At 39.0% G+C, this 19,580-nt stretch overlaps 1 protein-coding gene across 2 annotated transcripts in view; it reads right to left on the bottom strand.

Moving 5' to 3' along the window:
* The window catches only part of kirrel1a (kirre like nephrin family adhesion molecule 1a), a 29,136-nt gene that overhangs the window by 6,997 nt on the left and 2,559 nt on the right, over positions 1 to 19,580 (bottom strand). For both annotated transcript variants that reach the window (XM_060874307.1, XM_060874308.1), the window contains exons 2-11: positions 8,380 to 8,529; positions 7,419 to 7,568; positions 6,051 to 6,208; positions 5,716 to 5,866; positions 5,408 to 5,513; positions 4,604 to 4,752; positions 3,894 to 4,021; positions 3,006 to 3,132; positions 2,558 to 2,658; positions 356 to 572 (exon numbers count right to left, since the gene is read on the bottom strand). In XM_060874307.1, the coding sequence (XP_060730290.1) occupies positions 356 to 572; positions 2,558 to 2,658; positions 3,006 to 3,132; positions 3,894 to 4,021; positions 4,604 to 4,752; positions 5,408 to 5,513; positions 5,716 to 5,866; positions 6,051 to 6,208; positions 7,419 to 7,568; positions 8,380 to 8,529 (1,437 nt within the window). The remainder of the gene's footprint in view (positions 1 to 355; positions 573 to 2,557; positions 2,659 to 3,005; positions 3,133 to 3,893; positions 4,022 to 4,603; positions 4,753 to 5,407; positions 5,514 to 5,715; positions 5,867 to 6,050; positions 6,209 to 7,418; positions 7,569 to 8,379; positions 8,530 to 19,580) is intronic.

The following is a 19,580-nucleotide window of genomic DNA, read 5'->3' on the forward strand; positions in this document are numbered from 1 at the left end:
TCAGGCGTCATCGGGCATCAAGGCAGGATACACCCTGGACGGAGTGCCAACCCATCACAGGGCACACACACTCTCATTCACTCACACACACACACACACACACTACAGACAATTTTCCAGAGATGCCAATCAACCTACCATGCATGTCTTTGGACCGGGGGAGGAAACCAGAGTACCCGGAGGAAACCCCCGAGGCACGGGGAGAACATGCAAACTCCACACACACAAGGTGGAGGCGGGAATCGAACCCCCAACCCTGGAGGTGTGAGGCGAACGTGCTAACCACTAAGCCACCGTGCCCCCCCAACTCTCTCTCCTGTGATTGTAAATGCTAATCACATGCACGTGAACTCACCGGTCTCTTCCAGAGTGATGATCATGGTTCCTGGGCCGAATGCGTTCCAGGCCGTGCAGTTGTAGGTGGACTGGAAGTCGGACTCCATGACATTGTTGATGGTGAGAGTAGACAGCACTGCACCTCCATCAGAAGATGGCTTACTTTGCTCCACCGTGTAGCGTTCTGGTAGAGTCCCTTTCTCTTTGTCCCACACGTTCTCCTTCCATGCCCACACCTGAAGCAAACAGAAAAGCAGTGTGAACATGTGTTACAAGTCAATAATCATATACAATGGATATAAAAAGTCTACACAGCCCTGTTCATGTGGCAGATTCTTTCGATGACAAAGAGAAAGAAATTACAACGCATATAAATTAAGTGAAATACAATCAGAAACTTCTGAGGAAAAAATGAGAACAAACTATACTAACAATAACCTGGTTGAACACACCCATAAAATAATCATTTCTCGAAGAACCTTTTGACTTTTGAAATATTTTCTCACTCTTTCAAAAACTTTCTAGCTCCATCAAGCTTATGACATATCCTGTGCACTGCCTGATTTGTTTAGCTCATTCAAAAACATGTATCTTCTTCTGGTTGAGTCATTACTGAGTTGAATTAGACGTATACTTTTGGTCACTGGAATCCTGAAAGGGCAAGTTGGCTGAAGTACAGTAAAGCAGCCCTAAAGCACGATGCCGCCACCACCATGCAGCACCGTATGTATGGGAAAGAAAAGATGTGGAAAAAAAAATCCATCAGAAGCAACTGATTTTTATTTAATGTTAATCAGAATAATGTCAATGTTGACAGCTGTATGATAATTACCTTCAAACGTGACAATGAATTGGATTGCTTCATTTTGAACACAGCCACATTCCCAATGATAAAAGAGTGTTCACACTTATGCTACCATTACTGTCATTTTTTAAACTAAAAATATTTCTAATTGCTTTTCACATTGAGGGCGAAATGGTTTGATATTTTTTACGTAACAAAAACCTGCCATTTTAACTGGAGTGTGTCTAGATTATACTGTCACGATGATCTCAGCAAAACCTGAAATGTATTGTTTACTGCAAACAAATCCCAGCTAAGTTGCAGCTTTCTCGTCTATGGTTGTTGTCAGATTTCTAAAACAATACTGAAGTATTATAGGACAATCTAAATCCAGAATATACAAAAATGTTCAAGAATAAACAGTACACATGAAATATCACAGTGAACAGAACAATGTGATTTTCTAGGTGGGTAATAAAGAGTGGATCGTGCATGTGGGAGTAATAATGGAAAATTTCAGTGTCTGATGAAATGTCTTATTTTAAAGCAAATAATAGATCATTTCAAGTTTATTCTATGATGTTCCATACTCAGTTTTTCTCTCATTTTAAGCATTCTAGTTTCCCTTTGTGATTGTAATTACCTTTAAACAATTACTGCATTCTAAGTAAGAACAATTTGCTTCTTTTCTAAATATTTCTGTATTTCTGCTACCAGCCTTTCACATTCACACACCTGTCCTTCACACACATGTGCATCAGTTACCTAGAGAGCTTTTCGATGCTGAAACAAGGCTTAGAAAATGGTGAGAAAGCATCACACTCCTTAAAGCTCCACTGTATTATTCATACTGAACTATGAACATGTCTAAAAAATGCATAACTCCACATGTTCACAATAAGGCTCCATTTACTGCAAAACCCAGCAGTACACGCAGGCCAGAAATGAGGGAACAAATGCTTTGCTGCTGTGTTTCATATTTCATAAATCTCTATTCGGAGCTGCATTAGGGCTTCGGCTGCCAGTCATTCTACATTACAGTCATTCAGACTGAAGAGAGCTCTAAATGGATAGTGCTGAGTTACAGTTAAGTCAACTATGTGGAGAGCAAAAGCTGGGTTTGCTTGTCGAGTTCTGACATTTGCTCATTATTAATGTTTCTTATATGGACTTTTTGAACTTTTAAAACTATTTGTTATAACTACACGATGTTATATAAGAAGAGGAAGAAGAAGAAGATGAAGAAGGAGAAGAACAGAAGGTGGAATTCCTGTAATTCTAATCCTTCAGGCCAAATGGGTTACGGAAAAAAGCAATATTCGTATTCGTTATTCCTAATAATCTGAAGGTTAGACACATGCACAACTTCAGAATCACAGCTTCCACAGTCTCCATTAGAGAACCATGAAAAAAGATATTTATACAGCAGACACTTACAATCTTGTCCGGTGGAGGAGTGCTGGCGATGTAACACTTCACTTCGCCTCTCTCTCCTCTGACTGCGTACTGGACTGGCTCACTGGATATAATGGGAGGACCTGCACAGAGACACACCTTATTTGTTTCTTGCTTTCTAGAGCAAAATGAATGACTTAATTACTATAATTCAGTGACTTAGCACCAAATTGTGGCTCTGTGAATTGGTATAAAGTAAAAGCAGTTCACAGAGTGGTGTAGTACAGAACAGTATCTCTAATGAGATGAGAAAAGATAACAGTACAAGCTTTATACTGCTTCTTACTGCTTATTCAATATTCATTTATTCTTTATTATTTATATGAGGCTTAGAGCCTATAATATCTGCTAACAAATTATTCATGCATGCTAAGAGGGTTTTGGTCTCCAGTTTAATTCTATTTTCATACTTAATGGGTCAGTTACTAACCATTGACAGTGAGAGTGACCTCTGTCTCTCCTACCCCGATCCTGGGCACTATGGCCTTGCACACATATTGGCCAGCATCAGCCTGGCTCACTGACTTCAAATACAGCTGGTTATTGTTACTCAGCACCTAGGAAGAGACAGAAGAAAGGGTTATATCTTGTAAAAATAAATTTCATTACAGTAAAAACAACTGCTGTAGAACCTTTACAACCGCAGCAATATGAAACTTCTGAGTGTGAAACAGACAAAAATAAAGAGCATGGACAGCACAGAGAGTGAGTGTGTACATTTATTTTGCACCACACCAGGAAGTGGCAATTCATGTCAGATGGATGAACCCACTCTCGAGAATCAACAAATACAATACGTTGAAGGCAGAGAGGCAGGAAGAGAGAAAAAAACACGGCAAACATGGCATCTTAACAAATAGAATGATCTTGATTATTGTAATTTTTTTTTTACTTATTTAAAAAACTAACACTTATTTTAGATTTTTACTCATATTAAAAGATGATCATGAATCATATATAAGATTATTTAACTTGACTTTTTTTTTTCATAACCTTGTTCAAAAATGTAAAGGCATTACCTTCGACCACTAAAATTCTGTGTAAGGTTATCGATAAAATGTAAAAATATCTTCCACTGAAGCCTACAGCGTCTTGACTCATTTTATATCAGATTTGTGGCTATAAAATCATACACAATTTTTTTCTTTATCTTTAAATATATATAAGATGTTTTCACTTGATAAGGAGGCAGTTTTACAGTGAAAAGAACTGAAAAGAAGTAATCTTGATTGTTTCTGTGTCATTTAGTGTGAGAATAAAAGCAAAGGGCAGATGCCAGAGAAAGACAGGCGGTAGAAGTCTGGGTCTGACTGCTTACCATGCTGGACCCCTTCTTTGTCCATGTGAGGGTGAGAGGGGGATTGCCTGCCCACTTACAGTTCAACGTGACATCAGAATCCATGTCCACTGTCACTGGCTTTGGCTCTACCACCAAGATAGGACCAACTTTATAGAAAAAAAAGAGAAAACTGTAGCAACTACTATAGGGTTTACAACACTGCCATTTACCATTTATGGACATTTATATAAAAAGGTTTCATACAATAGAAGTGGTTTATTCCTTTCAATTTTCTGCCATAGGAAGACAGAAAAACTTTTGCTTCTTGTTAACGTTAAAAAAAGATAAAATAAAAGGCTTGCAAGGAAATGACTGTCTATAGCCAATATAACTTTAGGAAAAACATGAGCTTCAATTGTTACATAAAATATAATGTACATTTATATAAATGTACATATATATAAAATATATATAAAATGTACATGTTATTGAATAAATAAGGAATGTAGTGGTCTGCAAATTGTTGTGGTACACAAGGAATAAAATAGCAATAAAATAAAAAGGATGTGTAACATGAAAATAATCAACGTTGGAATAGTAACACCATCACACATTCAAAAGCTGATTATCCTGTAACAGGAGCTCCTTGAGTGACCGCAGTCATTACAAACTAACTCATGATGGAAGGAATCGTTGTAAATATATTGTTGTAAATGAAATCAGAATTAGGTTTTCAGACTCGTCCTTACAGTGGACGTCCACCAGTATGCTGACGTTGGTGCTCCCCACAGCGTTGAACACTAGGCAAGAAACAGGCTCGGTGAAAAAAGAGTGGTCAGCTTTAGTGACAAACACACGCTCTCTCGCACCCTGGATGATCACGCCGCCCTTAGCCCATCTGGCAGAAAGAAAAGTGTGACAAGATGTAGTCAAACACTGGGAAACATAAATAAATGGAAGTCAGTGAATTAGACTGTTTTATGTTTTATTACCCAAAGAATTGTGTGATTCATGAGATCCTCAGATAAAGATATCAGCTCTACGCCAATAATGAACCTGGAATTTCAAATTTAGACTCTCCCCATATTCTATATCGCAACATGGACATGTTTCAACTGAACAGCTCAAAGTTTGGACACTGTATAATACACTGACTGCAGCTTGTGTAAACGTGCACAATTAATACAAACAATACAAAATTCAATTAGCTGATGAAGCACAAACACTGCAAAGCCAGGCGCCATGATCGTCTCAATTTAGATCAGGTACAAACCTGTGATTTGATATTAACAAGATGCGTTTCAAGAAAAAACCCAGAACGCAGTGCAAAATAAAAAAACAACAACAGCAATGGACCTATTTTTCTCTGGCATAAAAGACTTTTCCAAATGCCTTCTCCAAATGTCCTCCCTTCTTATTGCTTTTAAAGGTATGGAGACATTTTCCTTTGAATCCAGTACAATATTTCAAAATTATCAATATACATAACTGTACTTTGATATCTGTATGGTTATTAAAACACCAATATGGAGCAGAGATAGAGACACACATACTTGTAGCCCATAACAGGAGGGTTGGCAGTGGCCTGGCAGGTGAATGTCACTCTCTCTCCTTCCAGAACCGAACGTGGTTCAATGGATAACACCACCACAGGAGGATCTACTCACACATTATAATACAATCAAAAAGACACAATGCATTGTGACTTAATTCCGATACTAACACTATACTGTATCATTAATTGTAACAGCACAAAGAATGCATGATAAATATGAGGCTCGTTATTTGACATGGGCAGTTGTTCTTAGTAAAGCTCCATGTTGAAAAGCTACGTCGGAATGTTGAAGGTGTAGAAACTCACGGTGCACATTTAATGTGATAGTGGTGCGTTTGCCAAAGGGTACAGCCTGGTTGGTTGCCACACATGTGAAGTTCTTTCCTGTGTCAGTGTCCACGGGGACAACAGGCAGGAAACTGTGCGTGGTGACTCGCTTCCTATCAGGTAGCACCTCCTACACACACACAGAGAGAGAGAGAGAGAGAGAGAGAGAGAGAGAGAGAGAGAGAGAGAGAAATGAAGAGAAAAAAAATCATTGAAAAAAACAAGGAAAGATTTTCATGCACAGCTGATGCTTTGAGGAAGTCCAGGAACAAACATGTCTGAGTGAAGTGGGTTCAAATGTCCATATGTCCTACCGTTGTGCTGACTGCCCCCTCTACAGGCAGCCCGTCTTTTTGCCATTCTATAATTGCAGGGGGTTTGGCTCCACGTGACACACAGCTCAAGTTGTGGGAAACCCCTGCAATGAGAAGGATCTCTGGGGAACCCTCAATAACCGGCTCATCAGGGGGAACTGCACAAGCACACAGAGGAACCATGTAAAGAACACACACCCTACTTAGACTAGACCATACACTATACGTGTGAGATTTGTGCAGTTATTTTTTGTGCCAATGAGATGATATACAATACTGTACAAAAATTTGAGCTCACTTGGAAATTTCCATGTTTTTCTGGTTGGAATCATTGAAGAGAGTATGAGAGTAACTTATGATAACATAAGTTCTTGCCATGAAAAGAAACTAAGTTCTTTCTTTCTGGCCATCTTTAACCTGTGAACAAACCCACAACTCCTGATGCTCCAGATATTAACTAACCTAAAGAAGGCCGCCTTTTCAGCTGTGCTAGCATGATTGTAAAATGATTTTCTAATAATCTCTTAAGAGTCATAAAATTATTACCTTTATTATTATTTAGCCAACATAACATGAGATTGAAACAGAGGACTGAAGGTTGCTGATAATGGGCCTCTTTGTGACAATGTAGATTTTTCTTAATACTTTATCTGATTTATTAGATTTTTTTGAAATGGAAAAAAAATGTTTTTTTTTCTTCAGAAAACAGACGTCTCAAACTTTTGAACAGTAGTGTACACTGTTACGTATAAAATATGTACACTGTCATAACTGAGAGGGATTTAATGTACTGATTAGTCACCATAGAGTCAGGCAAACTGAAATATAGCTAGTGTAATCAAACCTACACAATCATTTTCATGGCACAAATCAACACAACCTGCTAAGAAATGACAGGTTTTTATTATTTGCTTTTAGACACAATGCCAAGAAACCATGAAGATCTCTAGTATGACAATATAAGAAATCCTGTTTTTTATGTATATTTATAATTATCTGATTATTTTTGATCAAGGGTCTTTTAAATTCTGCTTGCATTTTTAATGTGGAAAAAGTTTTGTAGTTCCAATTAAAATAGTTGTTTCATAAACCTTTACGATCTTGATTTGCATTGTATTATGTTGATAATATTTTGAAATAATCTGATTAGAATAGATCTATAAAGACTTTTATACATTACAAACAGCAGCTTTAAAAGTACATGGCAAAAGGCCTTGTTCTTCTGTATCTGTATGTTATTAGATATAAAGCCGGTGTAATATTTCCTCAGCAATATACCTAATGCAACATAATTTCTCTCTCTCTCTCTCTCTCTCTCTCTCTCTCTCTCTCACACACACACACACACACACACACATACACACTTACTGAGTACGGTGAGTTTGGCTCTGCGGGAGCGCAGGGCAGCTTCTGTAGCCTGGCACTCATAGAGAGAGTCATCTGAGAGTTCAGCTGATGAGATCTCCAAATTGTACTGCCCAACATCCACCAGACGCAGCACCCGGTACCTCGGCCAAGCTGAGACACACAACACACACCCATTATTCTCTTTATTTCTGCCAAATAAAATAAGCATTTTGTGTTTTTTGCAGACAACACATATTTTGGTTATACACATTGAGATGATGTAAATACATGACTATGCTCTGTGGATGCTCCATATAAACACACAGTGTTCAGTAGTGACACCAGGTCCACTTACTCCTGAGTGGCCTGAATTTCCACAGACTTTATCTCAGCACACAGATGCTACATGTGCACACACACACACACACACCCCGATCATGTATGACATGTTTCTGGTCACCACTAGGTGGCAGAAAAGTCTGGTATCTCAGGCAGTATAAAATATGCTAGTGTTTTGACAGGCATTTGTAGCCACTGCTGCAAAAGAAATGACAGAAATTCTGCTGTGGATTACATCATTCACTCCCCTTGATTCTCCAGAAACTGCTTGAGTTAGCTGATTTACTGTACCTTGGAGTATTTGTGCCTCTGTGATATGTGTGTATTGTGTCTGTTTTGTTCGATTTTTGTTATTGCCTGCATGCGAGATAATAGCTGCTCTGTGTGTGTGTGTGTGTGTGTGTGTGTGTGTGTGTGTGTGTGTGTGTGTGTGTGTGTGTGTGTGTAAATTTGCAAGTGAGGCACACAGAATGCAAAATACTGAAGCAACGTTGCAACCACAGCATGAGAGAGAGAGAGAGAGAGAGAGAGAGAGAGAGAGAGAGAGAGAGAGAGAGAGAGAGAGAGAGAGAGAGAGAGAAACCATTAGAAAAAACAAGGAAAGACAAAGGAAGAGAAAGAAATGTATGACTATGTGACCAACCTCTAAGGTCTTCTCCAATGCCTAAAGCCAGCCCATCCTTGGTCCACTGCACAATGCCTGAGTAATTGAAGACCACGCAGGACAGAACAACTCTTTGGCCCAGAACCACCGACTGATCTGCTGGCTCCTGAGAGAACCGGGCCGTCCACACTGCAACAGAGACTGGCATGTTAATACATCATCACCATAATTCTCTCACACATGCTTGTTTTTCTTGCTTGTTCTTTTGAGGATTTAAAATGGACATAAACATTAATTAAAGCTGTCCTACACCTAAATCTAACCGTAATCTTAACCTCAATAACTCAAATGAAATGTTTTGGCTTTTTTTGGTTGTTAAATAAAAGTGTCAGTGTAAAAACAGTCCAGCCAAATATTCCCACATGGTAAAAACACTCCAATTTCCAATCTTCCTTACATATACACACAAACACATACAAATAGTAAACAATTCTTGGCACACAGACATTTAAGCACAAGAATTCAACACCCACTATTATATGAACACATTTAATGGTGCCTTAAAGAACCTGGTGTGCCGCGCTAAGTAAGGAAGCTGCACTAGATATAACTTAAGAGATACAGACAGTCGATGAGACTTAGTGCCATAGTGAGATATATCAGTATCACATAATGGGAGTTTACCTAGACTACAGTACTAATGTATGAGATAAAGCTGATGCCAGGCAAGACTATAAAAGTTTATGAGGTAACTATTTGGGTCACAGACTGGAAGGTAATTGACGTATTTGGATATAATATGAGTGTTCCACATTCAAATGCCGCATCAGAGGAATTCACTGAAGTGGGATTTGCAATGTTATTTATTTCAAACTTATGTGAAGGTTTTTGTGACCTGGAAATAAGCTCTGCCCCAGATGCCCAGCCCTGCTCCCTGTCTGTAAACAGAAATTAACATAGCTTTAACAAAGTGAAATGGTTGATGGGAAACTGAAAGTCTTTCAGATGTATTTGTTGCGAGTGCAATTTGTCTTGCATACAGCAGATGGCTCTAAAAATTCCAAACTACCGCTTTAAGATATTACAGACCCAAATACAGATAAGGGCAGCACTTTAACATACCTCTGTTCAGTCTGTAATGCTACTTGGGTACATAGAAGTAACAGCTACTACTACTAAATTACAAACCTGATTACTGACCTGTCATAACTGAATCATATCTAAAAGCATTGGAGAGCGAATGTAGCTCAGTCATCTGAAGGGCTGGACTGACGAAATTGTCCCTCGATACCACATTCCATACACATTTACTAAACCACAGAACATGATATCCACCTTGGTTCCTCCCTCTTTACAACAAGCAACAAGATATTCGAGACTCCCAGAAAACTTCTGCCTGAGTTCGAAAGCATCCAGTCACAATGAGAGCTTTCTTTCAAACTCTGCATCTTTAATTGGCTCCATATCAAGAATGTAGCAAAAAGGACTCAGATTTTCCTGCCTGCATTTTCCCTTCTTGCAGACTCAGTGCCATTCTGACTCCTCATCCTTTCGTCCTTGCTTTCTTTCTGCCTTCCTTCCTTTTAGAGTAATCACTTTGAGGATTCCCTACTGTTATCTGCTATGTTGGAAAATTTGAGTTTTTTCTGAGGAAAACTTGGAAAGACATTAAAAAGAATAAAGACACGCTGTCTATCTTATCATGCGTTTTTTATCTGCATCACCCACAATCTTTTTTTTTCGTTTATTATTTTTCTAAACCCAGTGCTGCTTTCTATTTCCGTGCCTTGCTCTCTGGTCGGAGGGGGTTTAGAGACACGCTGTCACAACCCATTTATCACATTAAATAGCAAGCCTCTAGTCCGCTCTCTTCCTATTTTTTTCCTCATCCCTCCAGCATTCCACTGTAGGTCCCCATCTCTCTCACTTTCTTTACAACTGGCATATGCCCAACTGTCCCACATTGACCTCATTTGTCTCTCTCCATTTCTCTCTGTAGTGCTATAATTTTTTTGTTATGTGGAAAAATACACTATTAAAATGTCCCAAGCCACTACTCAGTATGGCCAGAAACTCTAGATTATTATCAGACCATATTTTACATATTTTCAAATCTGATCCATTGGAATATTTAAAGCTGTAAACATGCCATATGTCTTTTGCATGAATTCCGCCTTATACATGAATTCAGCATGAACTGAATGTCAAACATGCCTCTGAGCTTAGTGAAAATATGGTATTGTGTCATTAATAGAAAAAGTATGATCTGTGTATTTCTGATTGACGAATACACAGAATTTTCCTCAAGCAGGAAATAACATGTGAATAAATATCCTTTTATTAAAGGATGTGTAATAACAGTAGAGTGGAATGATCTTTGCATGTTGTACTGATGTTACCATGAATCATTTGTCATTAAATCTTACATAAGTACGCTAATTCACCTCAGAGAAAATGTGTTCATATGCCTGTATAAAATATATTTCACTACTAGAACAAATTTATCAGTCACAGCTACAGCATTTTTTATTAGTAATCTATTGATGTGAAACAATTAGCATATAAATGATTAAAGGGCTAAAATGCAGCGTATATAAAACAATGTTTTAATGATGTAAAATGTCGTTTCATTAACAATACATAAAGTACTAAATCACATAGACAATAATATTCATTAATATGAACAAGCCAAAATTATAGACTTACCATTAACAGCATCATAATAAACTAGGAATTTGCTACACTCACTTATTAAGCCGGTTTATTTGTATGTAATGCTTATGATATGTTTATGTACTGATCACTGATGTGTTTCTATTTGAAACAATATTTTATCTTTTAGGTATTACTCTTTGTAATGACTCTTTTAGCTATGACTCTTTCTGCCTGTGATATGTGATTTCTCCAGTGTTTTTGCTGAACTGGGCAAGGTTAGCTCTTGTGTTTTCGGTCACGCTTTTAGTGTTGTGAATTTGCATCAAAGCTCACTTGAACTTGGCACAAAATAACACGTAACCTTTTTTCTGCACTTGGTCTAACAGCTCCATTCGGCTACTTCTGCCTCACTGTTTTATCAGCTTTAATGTTTCTGGAATTGGTAAGTAAATAAAGCATTAAATATAACAATCCATTCTAAAAATCCAAATTTACTGCAAAAACATAACATTTTTCTCTTTTAATATTTTTTACACAACTTTTTGGGGTCATTTGCCAATTCCCACCCACAAGCTAGTTCTCCTATATGAGAAGACGGACACCAAACAGGGAGTATGAGGACAAATAGATGCTTCCTCCAAGTCATGTGAAGCCAGACACTGTGTCATATTAAAACAGAGCAGCTGATTACACTCAGAGAAAATTGCTAACTTCCATCTTCCATGATTTGCTAATATCGCTCTGATTGATGTGGGGAAAGTAATCCCACCCACCCAGACAGTAGGGCAGATTACTCTCTCTAGAACTCCTGACCACGGATGGCTATTCAAATTGTCTGGATTTAAACTCATGATTCGACTGACTGAGGCGCACACAAAAACATTCCAACGCCCATCATTTGTTTAAGACACTCAAATCAAATCAAGTGTGTAAATCACATGTCATTTACAATGCAATGTAGTATTGAGTAGGTTCTCATCACTAGTCCTTCCAAAGTTAATAATGTGTCCCAGTGCATGGACCAAGGGAAATAACCCAAATGCTGCTGTCACTTAACTGCTGTACTGAAACTGTATTCCTGAAAAGTTGTGTGACAGTGCATTATCCCTAACAGCGAATTCGGTTATTTCAGTTAATTAAGTAAGCTTGGAAAACTATGACGAATGAACAAGAGTAATGAATTGGCATATCAATAATGAATGAGTTGTGTATGGCACAAGCTCTGTGCTCTGTGCTTTTTCTTCAAACATTGCTGAAAGGCTTTGTGGGTGTGTTTTAATCTATGCATGAATTATTGATGAGACAGAGGTAACAGGGTGGTAAACAGTAAAAGATAAGAGGCATAAATTATATTTTAAAAACTATGGTAGACTTCATGTAAGCCGAGAGAGAGAGAGAGAGAGAGAGAGAGAGAGAGAGAGAGAGAGAGAGTGAAGGCTTGTACAGTTTTCATTATGTGGGTTATGCAGCAGTGACAAATTTAGAGTGTCCTGATTTCCTTGAGTCACTGATCCCTGGGTACCAGCAGTAGCCTGCGACACACTGCCAGTGCCCTGACCACACGAAATCTATGGTCGCAACACACTCCAACCTCAGTCACACAAACACCACTCTGACCACATTTACACACCACACCAGAGCTAAACACACATCACTTGACCAATCTGAGAAAACAACCTCTCATCTATGATCACAGAGGGTGGTCTTTATATATAATCCAGTTTACCAGAACTGCTGGTGTGAACCAGAGTCGTAAACTTTGGGCAAACTGGCGCGCACTATTTGCAACGACATGTACAGTACATCCACATTCACCTCAAAAACTCTTCAGAATGGGTAAATATGTTGGTTTATGGCTGATTATTAAATTTCACAAGGCTATATTCACATACACTATGTGACCCAGATGTTTGTGGACACCTGCAAATCACATCCATATGTCCTTTCTGAACATCCCATTCCAGATTTAATCATTTTTGGATGTTAGAATAACATTCACTCTTCTGGGAAGGCTTTAAACTAGATGTTGGCTGTGGTCCATTCCCTCACAAAGGCATTAGTGAGGTCAGACAGTGATGTTAGATGAGTAGGCCAAGCACGTACTCTGTGTTTCAGTCCATCCCAAAGGTGTTCAGTGGGCTTGAGGTCAGAGCTCTGTGCAGGACACCACAGAAAACTGTGACTTTATGGATTCTGAGGCACTGTCATGCAGAATCGTGTTTGGGCCTCAGTTATGGGAAAATTCACTGCTACAACATATAAAGATTTTATACACTTGTGTGCTTTCAGGTTTAATTGGTATAAGTAATAGGTATAATTGTCAGGTGTCAACATGCTTCTTACCTTTTAGGTTAAATGCAGATATTTTTTCAATGGCATGATTATGAGTACTGCTTACACATGTAGATAAATACAAATTGCTGCACTTGGTCTGATCCAAAATGGCAGTTCTGTATAGTCAAAGCAATGGATCCAGAAGCAGTATAATGTAGACAAAACGAAGTGAAATGAAATTGCAAACACATTATCAAATCATAAATAAATTACAGAGCACAAAGTAACAATCTGGTCAGCCGGCATGATAAGTGGAGCCTTAGCACATGCACAACACATGCAAAACCACAACAGGCATGCAAAGCTTGACGCTGTGGTGTTTTTCAAAAACATATGTTTTTCCTATCCACACAAAAACTGTCCAAACGGACGTTACTCCACTTTGAAATTAAATTTCAAATGAAATAAAATGAAAGGCCAAAACACAGAGGGGAAAAAATATCGATACATGTGGAGGAGGCCTTAGCACAACACGAATGAAATGATACGAGACATTAGTGGGCTTTTTTCTTGACAGAGTGCCGTTTCAGCAGTGTTGCTCCTCTAACCAAAATCTCAACAACGTTAACACGACCACACGAGCATAAGAGTCCAGATTTATTCAGTGCCCTGAAATGTTGACTTTAGGCTACATTACAGGCATTAATATCATTCATCCACCTTTCTTTTATTGAGGTAAATATGAGTATGACCAAAAAATGTCTCCCGTTCAGTTGAGTATTGTGAGCATTACATTTCACCCTGATTTTCTTTTCACGCAATTAGCTTTTAATTAATGGTTTGCTACAATTAACATGATGTGATCTAATACATTTTGACAGGACATGCACATTATCCTTGGTGTTGGGTTTCATCGCACTCGTGCTCTCCTCCTCTTGTCAGTTTGCCTCAGGAATATGACTGCCTAATTTAATCTAACACAGGGAGGAGAATTTGAAAAGTCACGCATTACCATAAAGCACGTCTCACGTTCCACACTGAACGTTTCTCTGAACTTTCCAACCTCAGACAACAGAGGTGTTGCCTCTCCTTTCTCAAGACTATCTGTAAAATTCCAGGACGCTCGTGTTTATTATAATTACACATCGGCGACAGTTGTAAAAAGATAAACGGTAGGTGTTTATAATAGTTTGTGGTTTCTTAAGTTCTCCAACAAAGCTCCATCTTTAGCCTTTGTATCTTTAACTGCTATATTGGAAAATCAATCTGTGGAAAACGTTCACGTCTGGCTGTCAGTAATCAGTCTCAGTACTCCGTCTCTACTTTACTCTGCTGCTATTAATCGTTGCGTACATTCAATCTGAAGCTGAATAATTCACCTGACCTCAACTATGCTCAGTATCATAAATTGGACTCATCAAACATTTAACAGCTTCTAATTACTCGAGAGAATTACAGCGGCTTCAAGGAATTTTTCGTACGTCTAGTGGTGTGTGGCACAGATCGCAACAGCCTCAACATTTTCCATGCCTAAAACTTTAAAGACAGAAATAAAATGAAGTGTGTTGTAATGATGGACCATGTGTAAATTTCCCAGATTTACACATCTCAGGATTGAAAGCATTTACTGGATAACTATGATTATGCCTCATGAATTTCTAGAAAAAAATTAAATGCTTTTTTTTCCCCAGTTATTGAAAATATTCACAATGAACAGAAAGGTTTTAAGACTAAATTCCATTTAGGACACATAATATTCTATTGTAAAGCTCGCTAATAAAATATCGATGTGATGCAGACAGGAAACGCTTGGAAAATATTCCTACCCTACCCTAGACTCCTCATACAGTATATCGTTCTCCTTTTTTTTTTTTTGCTAAATAATAAAGTTTGCTACATAAATATATTAAACATAAACTGTGGTATAGTAATAACTCACAGAACTTTTGCGAAGAATATTAACACATCTTAGTTGTGTACATCATACCTATACATCATTCATAACAGCTACAGGATCACGCTACGGTGCAGTCCTAAGTTTTATGCATTTCTAGAAACATACTGTGAAACCACAATGCCTTTGAAAATAATGTAATGACTATATAGTGCTGTGCACAGCAAAACAGCTAATAAAAGATTAAGTCCATTCATAATTTCTCTTAGGTACGCTAATAATCTCGGGGGTACGCTGTTGTTCAGTTTCCTAAAGAAACCTTGTAGAGCTACAGTGCTTCTGTATACGCAGCTAAAATCTTAGACTGTCTTAGACCTAGATTGTCATGGCCTTAAGGTTTTAATCAGTAAAGTGGTCTATTTCTTAACCAAATACAGAGACAACCTCTACAATTCCTTTTTTTTTCTATGGACACATTAACACAGCAGGCATCAGATTATATACTGTATATTGTGAATAGATAATAAAGGTTTTTTAGAGCTGTAATTTTGGAAACGTTCCAATGAATTTATCTCATTTGTAGTGTTTCTAGTTTGGCTTTGGCTTTATTCGATTCTTTGTGAAAGCGCTTTTACTTTTGTTCAAGTACGGTTCTTCAGACCTCCTTCCACTAATGTGTGCTGCTTTATGAATATGCATCGGAATGGCACAAAGAGCAAAAGCGATGATGTCATCCAAAAATAGCCCCTACCAAGGGAGGAGATAAAATTGACTCTGGAGCCGCTTATCATCAGAAAAGGGCACAGTTCTTTGTTTTAATGGTTTTTAAATAAAATTATTTAGAGAAAACGTGATTTAGTTCGCCGACCTTACGAGGAAAAACACTTGCATGCTTGTGATGTGAATAAACAGTTTTTCTGAAATGACTTCTTCACATTCACATTACGTACAACACACAAGCCGTCCGTGGTCTTAACGATAGATGACAATGTGAGCATCTAATGAAATGGACCCGTCGCTGGATGAGAATCCAGGCACTAAAATAAATGAATGCAAATGACTGCTGCAGCTCTGTTGTTACGCTGACTAATGAAGGAGTGTGCTAATTCCTCAACTGCCCTTTCTGGCCAATGTTCAAGATTAGACAGCTGTGTGACTTACACTAGCCACTCTCAGACAACAAAGGAGTGTCTGGTCAAGCAATACATCACCTGCTCGGGTCAAGACGCTACAGTGAGGACAAACTCACTACTTTATGTTCCATGTGGATGTGCAAACGTTTAAAGTCCGTCATTCTTTGTCTCTATCTGATACCTTAAACTTAATCACTAAGCACTAATAACACTGTATAACCATTTTGATGATCAGTTCATAATTATCCCTCAGTTCATTGTCTATCCCTCGCTCCTGCTCTTCACCAGCCAACAGAGAGTTTTCGCACCGTTCGCAGTGCTTCATCACCATAGCAACAGCTGACATAGGTGAAAAAGTACGAAAAAGTTTTTCTTTGCCCATGTAGAAGAGGGTGCATGTGGGGAGATATGCAACACTCTGTGTTTTTTTTTTTTTTTTTGCATTCTCTTCAAGGAAAAAAAAATTTTTTTTCAGCTCTCATTTTTTATTTTTCAGCTCTCCGTTTCCAGTAGCCTGACATCATAGGTCACCTCTGTCCGCTCTCTTGTATGTCCGCAACAAATCACGTTGGATTGCTGTATTTTCATGCAATAAAAGTCCAACCTTGGAGAGATTATAATGTTTGACCGTGAGAAAGGGACACTATAACTTGCCACTCTAACTGGTCGCTAAAATTAAATGGATTTTTTCCTTACGCTCTCTGCAACAATTTCCCTCCAGTTGTCTCCTTTTGTCTGCAGCTTTGACCATCGCCTTCCTCTATGACTTTCTCTCTCACTCTTTCCATCCCTCTTTAGACCCTCCCATCCCAGAAAAAATGAAAAAATAGACCTCAATTCCTATGTCCTTTCACCAATTTATTTCTACCTCACATTCGCATTCCCTCTTTCCTCCCTGTATTTCCAACACATACACACTCTCTCTTCTTTGTCCCCGTTCTTTCTCGATCCTGCCTTTTCTTCATCCCTTGCTTCTCTTTCTTTGTCCTTCTATCCATGCAGCCCAGCCGTTGCTATAGAAACAGATCTATTTGAAACAGGAGGGAACAAAAATTATTTCTTGTCAATTTCCCCGTTCCCCATTTTTCTGATCTTCACTGTTACAGCGTTCCTCTCCGATTCTCCCTCTCTCTCCTCCACGATTTTAATGTCGCCTATTCACGTGAACCACTGCAGAGGCTGTTGTTGCCATGGCCACTGCAGAAACCTTGACACAATAAACACACCGCGTGGCCATGGCAACTTCAAGGGTCAGCACGGGAAAACTAAACGTCCACACCAAATGGACCGAGACATAAAGTATTAGATAATAACTTACAGACATCCGCTCAGAGCGCTAAACAGCACGCGCTCCAAATAAATATCAAGAGGCCAAGACTGCCTATGTCAGTGTGTGCAAAACTGTTTCAAACACTAAACAGTCAGTCCTTCTTAAGAAAGAAATCCCCTAAACACATTTGTGTAGTTCACCTCCACATCAAAACTGTAGTGACTAAGAAGCTTTCTCATGAGTAACAAGCTGAAAGTCATTAATGTCTCGTTGAGCCAGACAACTTAATGTCTCCAGGCATCTCTACCATTATTGAGTGAGATTTTAAACTCAGTACAAACTGAGTAAAAATGTGCAATGTTCCATTAGCGGTTGATTGGTCAGCCATCTAACTGCCTGATATTTTGGCTCGCGGAAACCTCATTGGATCTGCAGTTACAATGCCTTTATTGTTGGCTGGATAGCTGGCTCCAGGACTGCGCAAGTTTTTCTGCCCCTGCAGGCTAGCTGATTGGACAATTTGGTCTAGCGACCCTCCCCGACATGAAAAGTTCAGAGAATGAGAAATGACATCACCATCATCAGCCACATTCCAGTGCGGCGGGGGCAGGGGGGCTACCAGTGGGAGAGGAGTCCAAAATTTTTAAAAAAGATCCCAACAGTATAACAGATATACTGTACATACACACAGAGAGAAACGTGCACGTATGTGTACACATGTCTGAGGAGACTCTCAGCAAAGTGTCAGCAGAACTGTGTCTCTTCATTAAGTGCTGCTCTCGTTTAATGCATATCTCTCTCCCGCTCTCGTTCCCCTCGCCCTCCATGCTTCTCTTTTCTCCCGTCTCCTCTTCAGTGACCCCTCCCCCTCAGCTCTGACTAAAGGAATGCAAGAAACACATCTGGAACTTATTAGAGACAAGCAAGGGGGAAAACGAACTGGGGGATGGAAAGAGGGAGAAGGGAAAAATGAGCGGACTGAGCAAGTGAGGAAGAGAGCAAGAATGAAAAGCAGAAGGGATGCCAGAATAAGATTTTTCTTTCCTAACTCTTTCTGGGGGGAAAAAGCTGAAGAAGAGGGAACAGAGAAAGTGATAAAAAGAGAAAGAAAAAGATAGACAAAGGATGATGAGGGACTGAATGACGGAACAGCGGTTTGTATGAAGTGGGCTTGGCATGTCCACAAAGTTCAAACCGATTTCCATGGCAGAAAAAGAACATGTCTGAAAAAAAGGGGGAAGGGGTTCAAAGATTCTCACTCAAGCTTATAGCCTTTGAACTTTTCTCCCCCTGACATTCATTGCAAAAGACAGACAGAGAAACACAGAGAAAGGGAGTAAAACCATCCCCCATGTGAGAGCAGTCAGGCATGAGTAATAATGCCTTTCTCCTCCTATGGCCTAAACCACTCCCCTTCTCTCCCTCACATGCTCCCACATTCTCTCTTTTCATTCCCATCCCCCGCTACCCCCAGAAAAAACCCTCATCTTTGTAAAATCGACCCCTCGACTCAGTCCACCTGTCTCCAGGGCCCCCTTTTCTTAGAGCGGTACCTTTCTATGCAGACAAACACGTGTGCACAGTCACACCTACTCACTGCTAGCGCCAGCACATCAATGACAATTTACTGCAAAATCACCAAATCTCCTAACTTTAAGGTGATAAACACAACACCATTTGCTAATTGTCACTGGAAATGTTCAGCCAAAAAGATGAAGGAAACGAGTTAGTCATTCAACACTTCCGTATTTATCATCAAAATCTGTGAGACGGACAAGTTTAGAATTGATTGACTTGGCCAAGGTTTAAACTTTGGAAAGGGGCGAAGGACGGATGACACTGTGCTCAATAATAGTTCCAAGGGACTATAAGGTAAGGAGTGTGTCTAATTTTCACGAGCAGCTGGAGATGATTATGCCCCATGAAATTAAAACTGGGAATGAATTCCATAATTTTCATTTCAATTTCTGGAATAAAGATTCCAGAAATTTAAATGAAAAGTATCACACAATTA

Source organism: Tachysurus vachellii, chromosome 7, assembly GCF_030014155.1.
Source record: "Tachysurus vachellii isolate PV-2020 chromosome 7, HZAU_Pvac_v1, whole genome shotgun sequence".
Classification (NCBI taxonomy): Eukaryota; Metazoa; Chordata; class Actinopteri; order Siluriformes; family Bagridae; genus Tachysurus; species Tachysurus vachellii.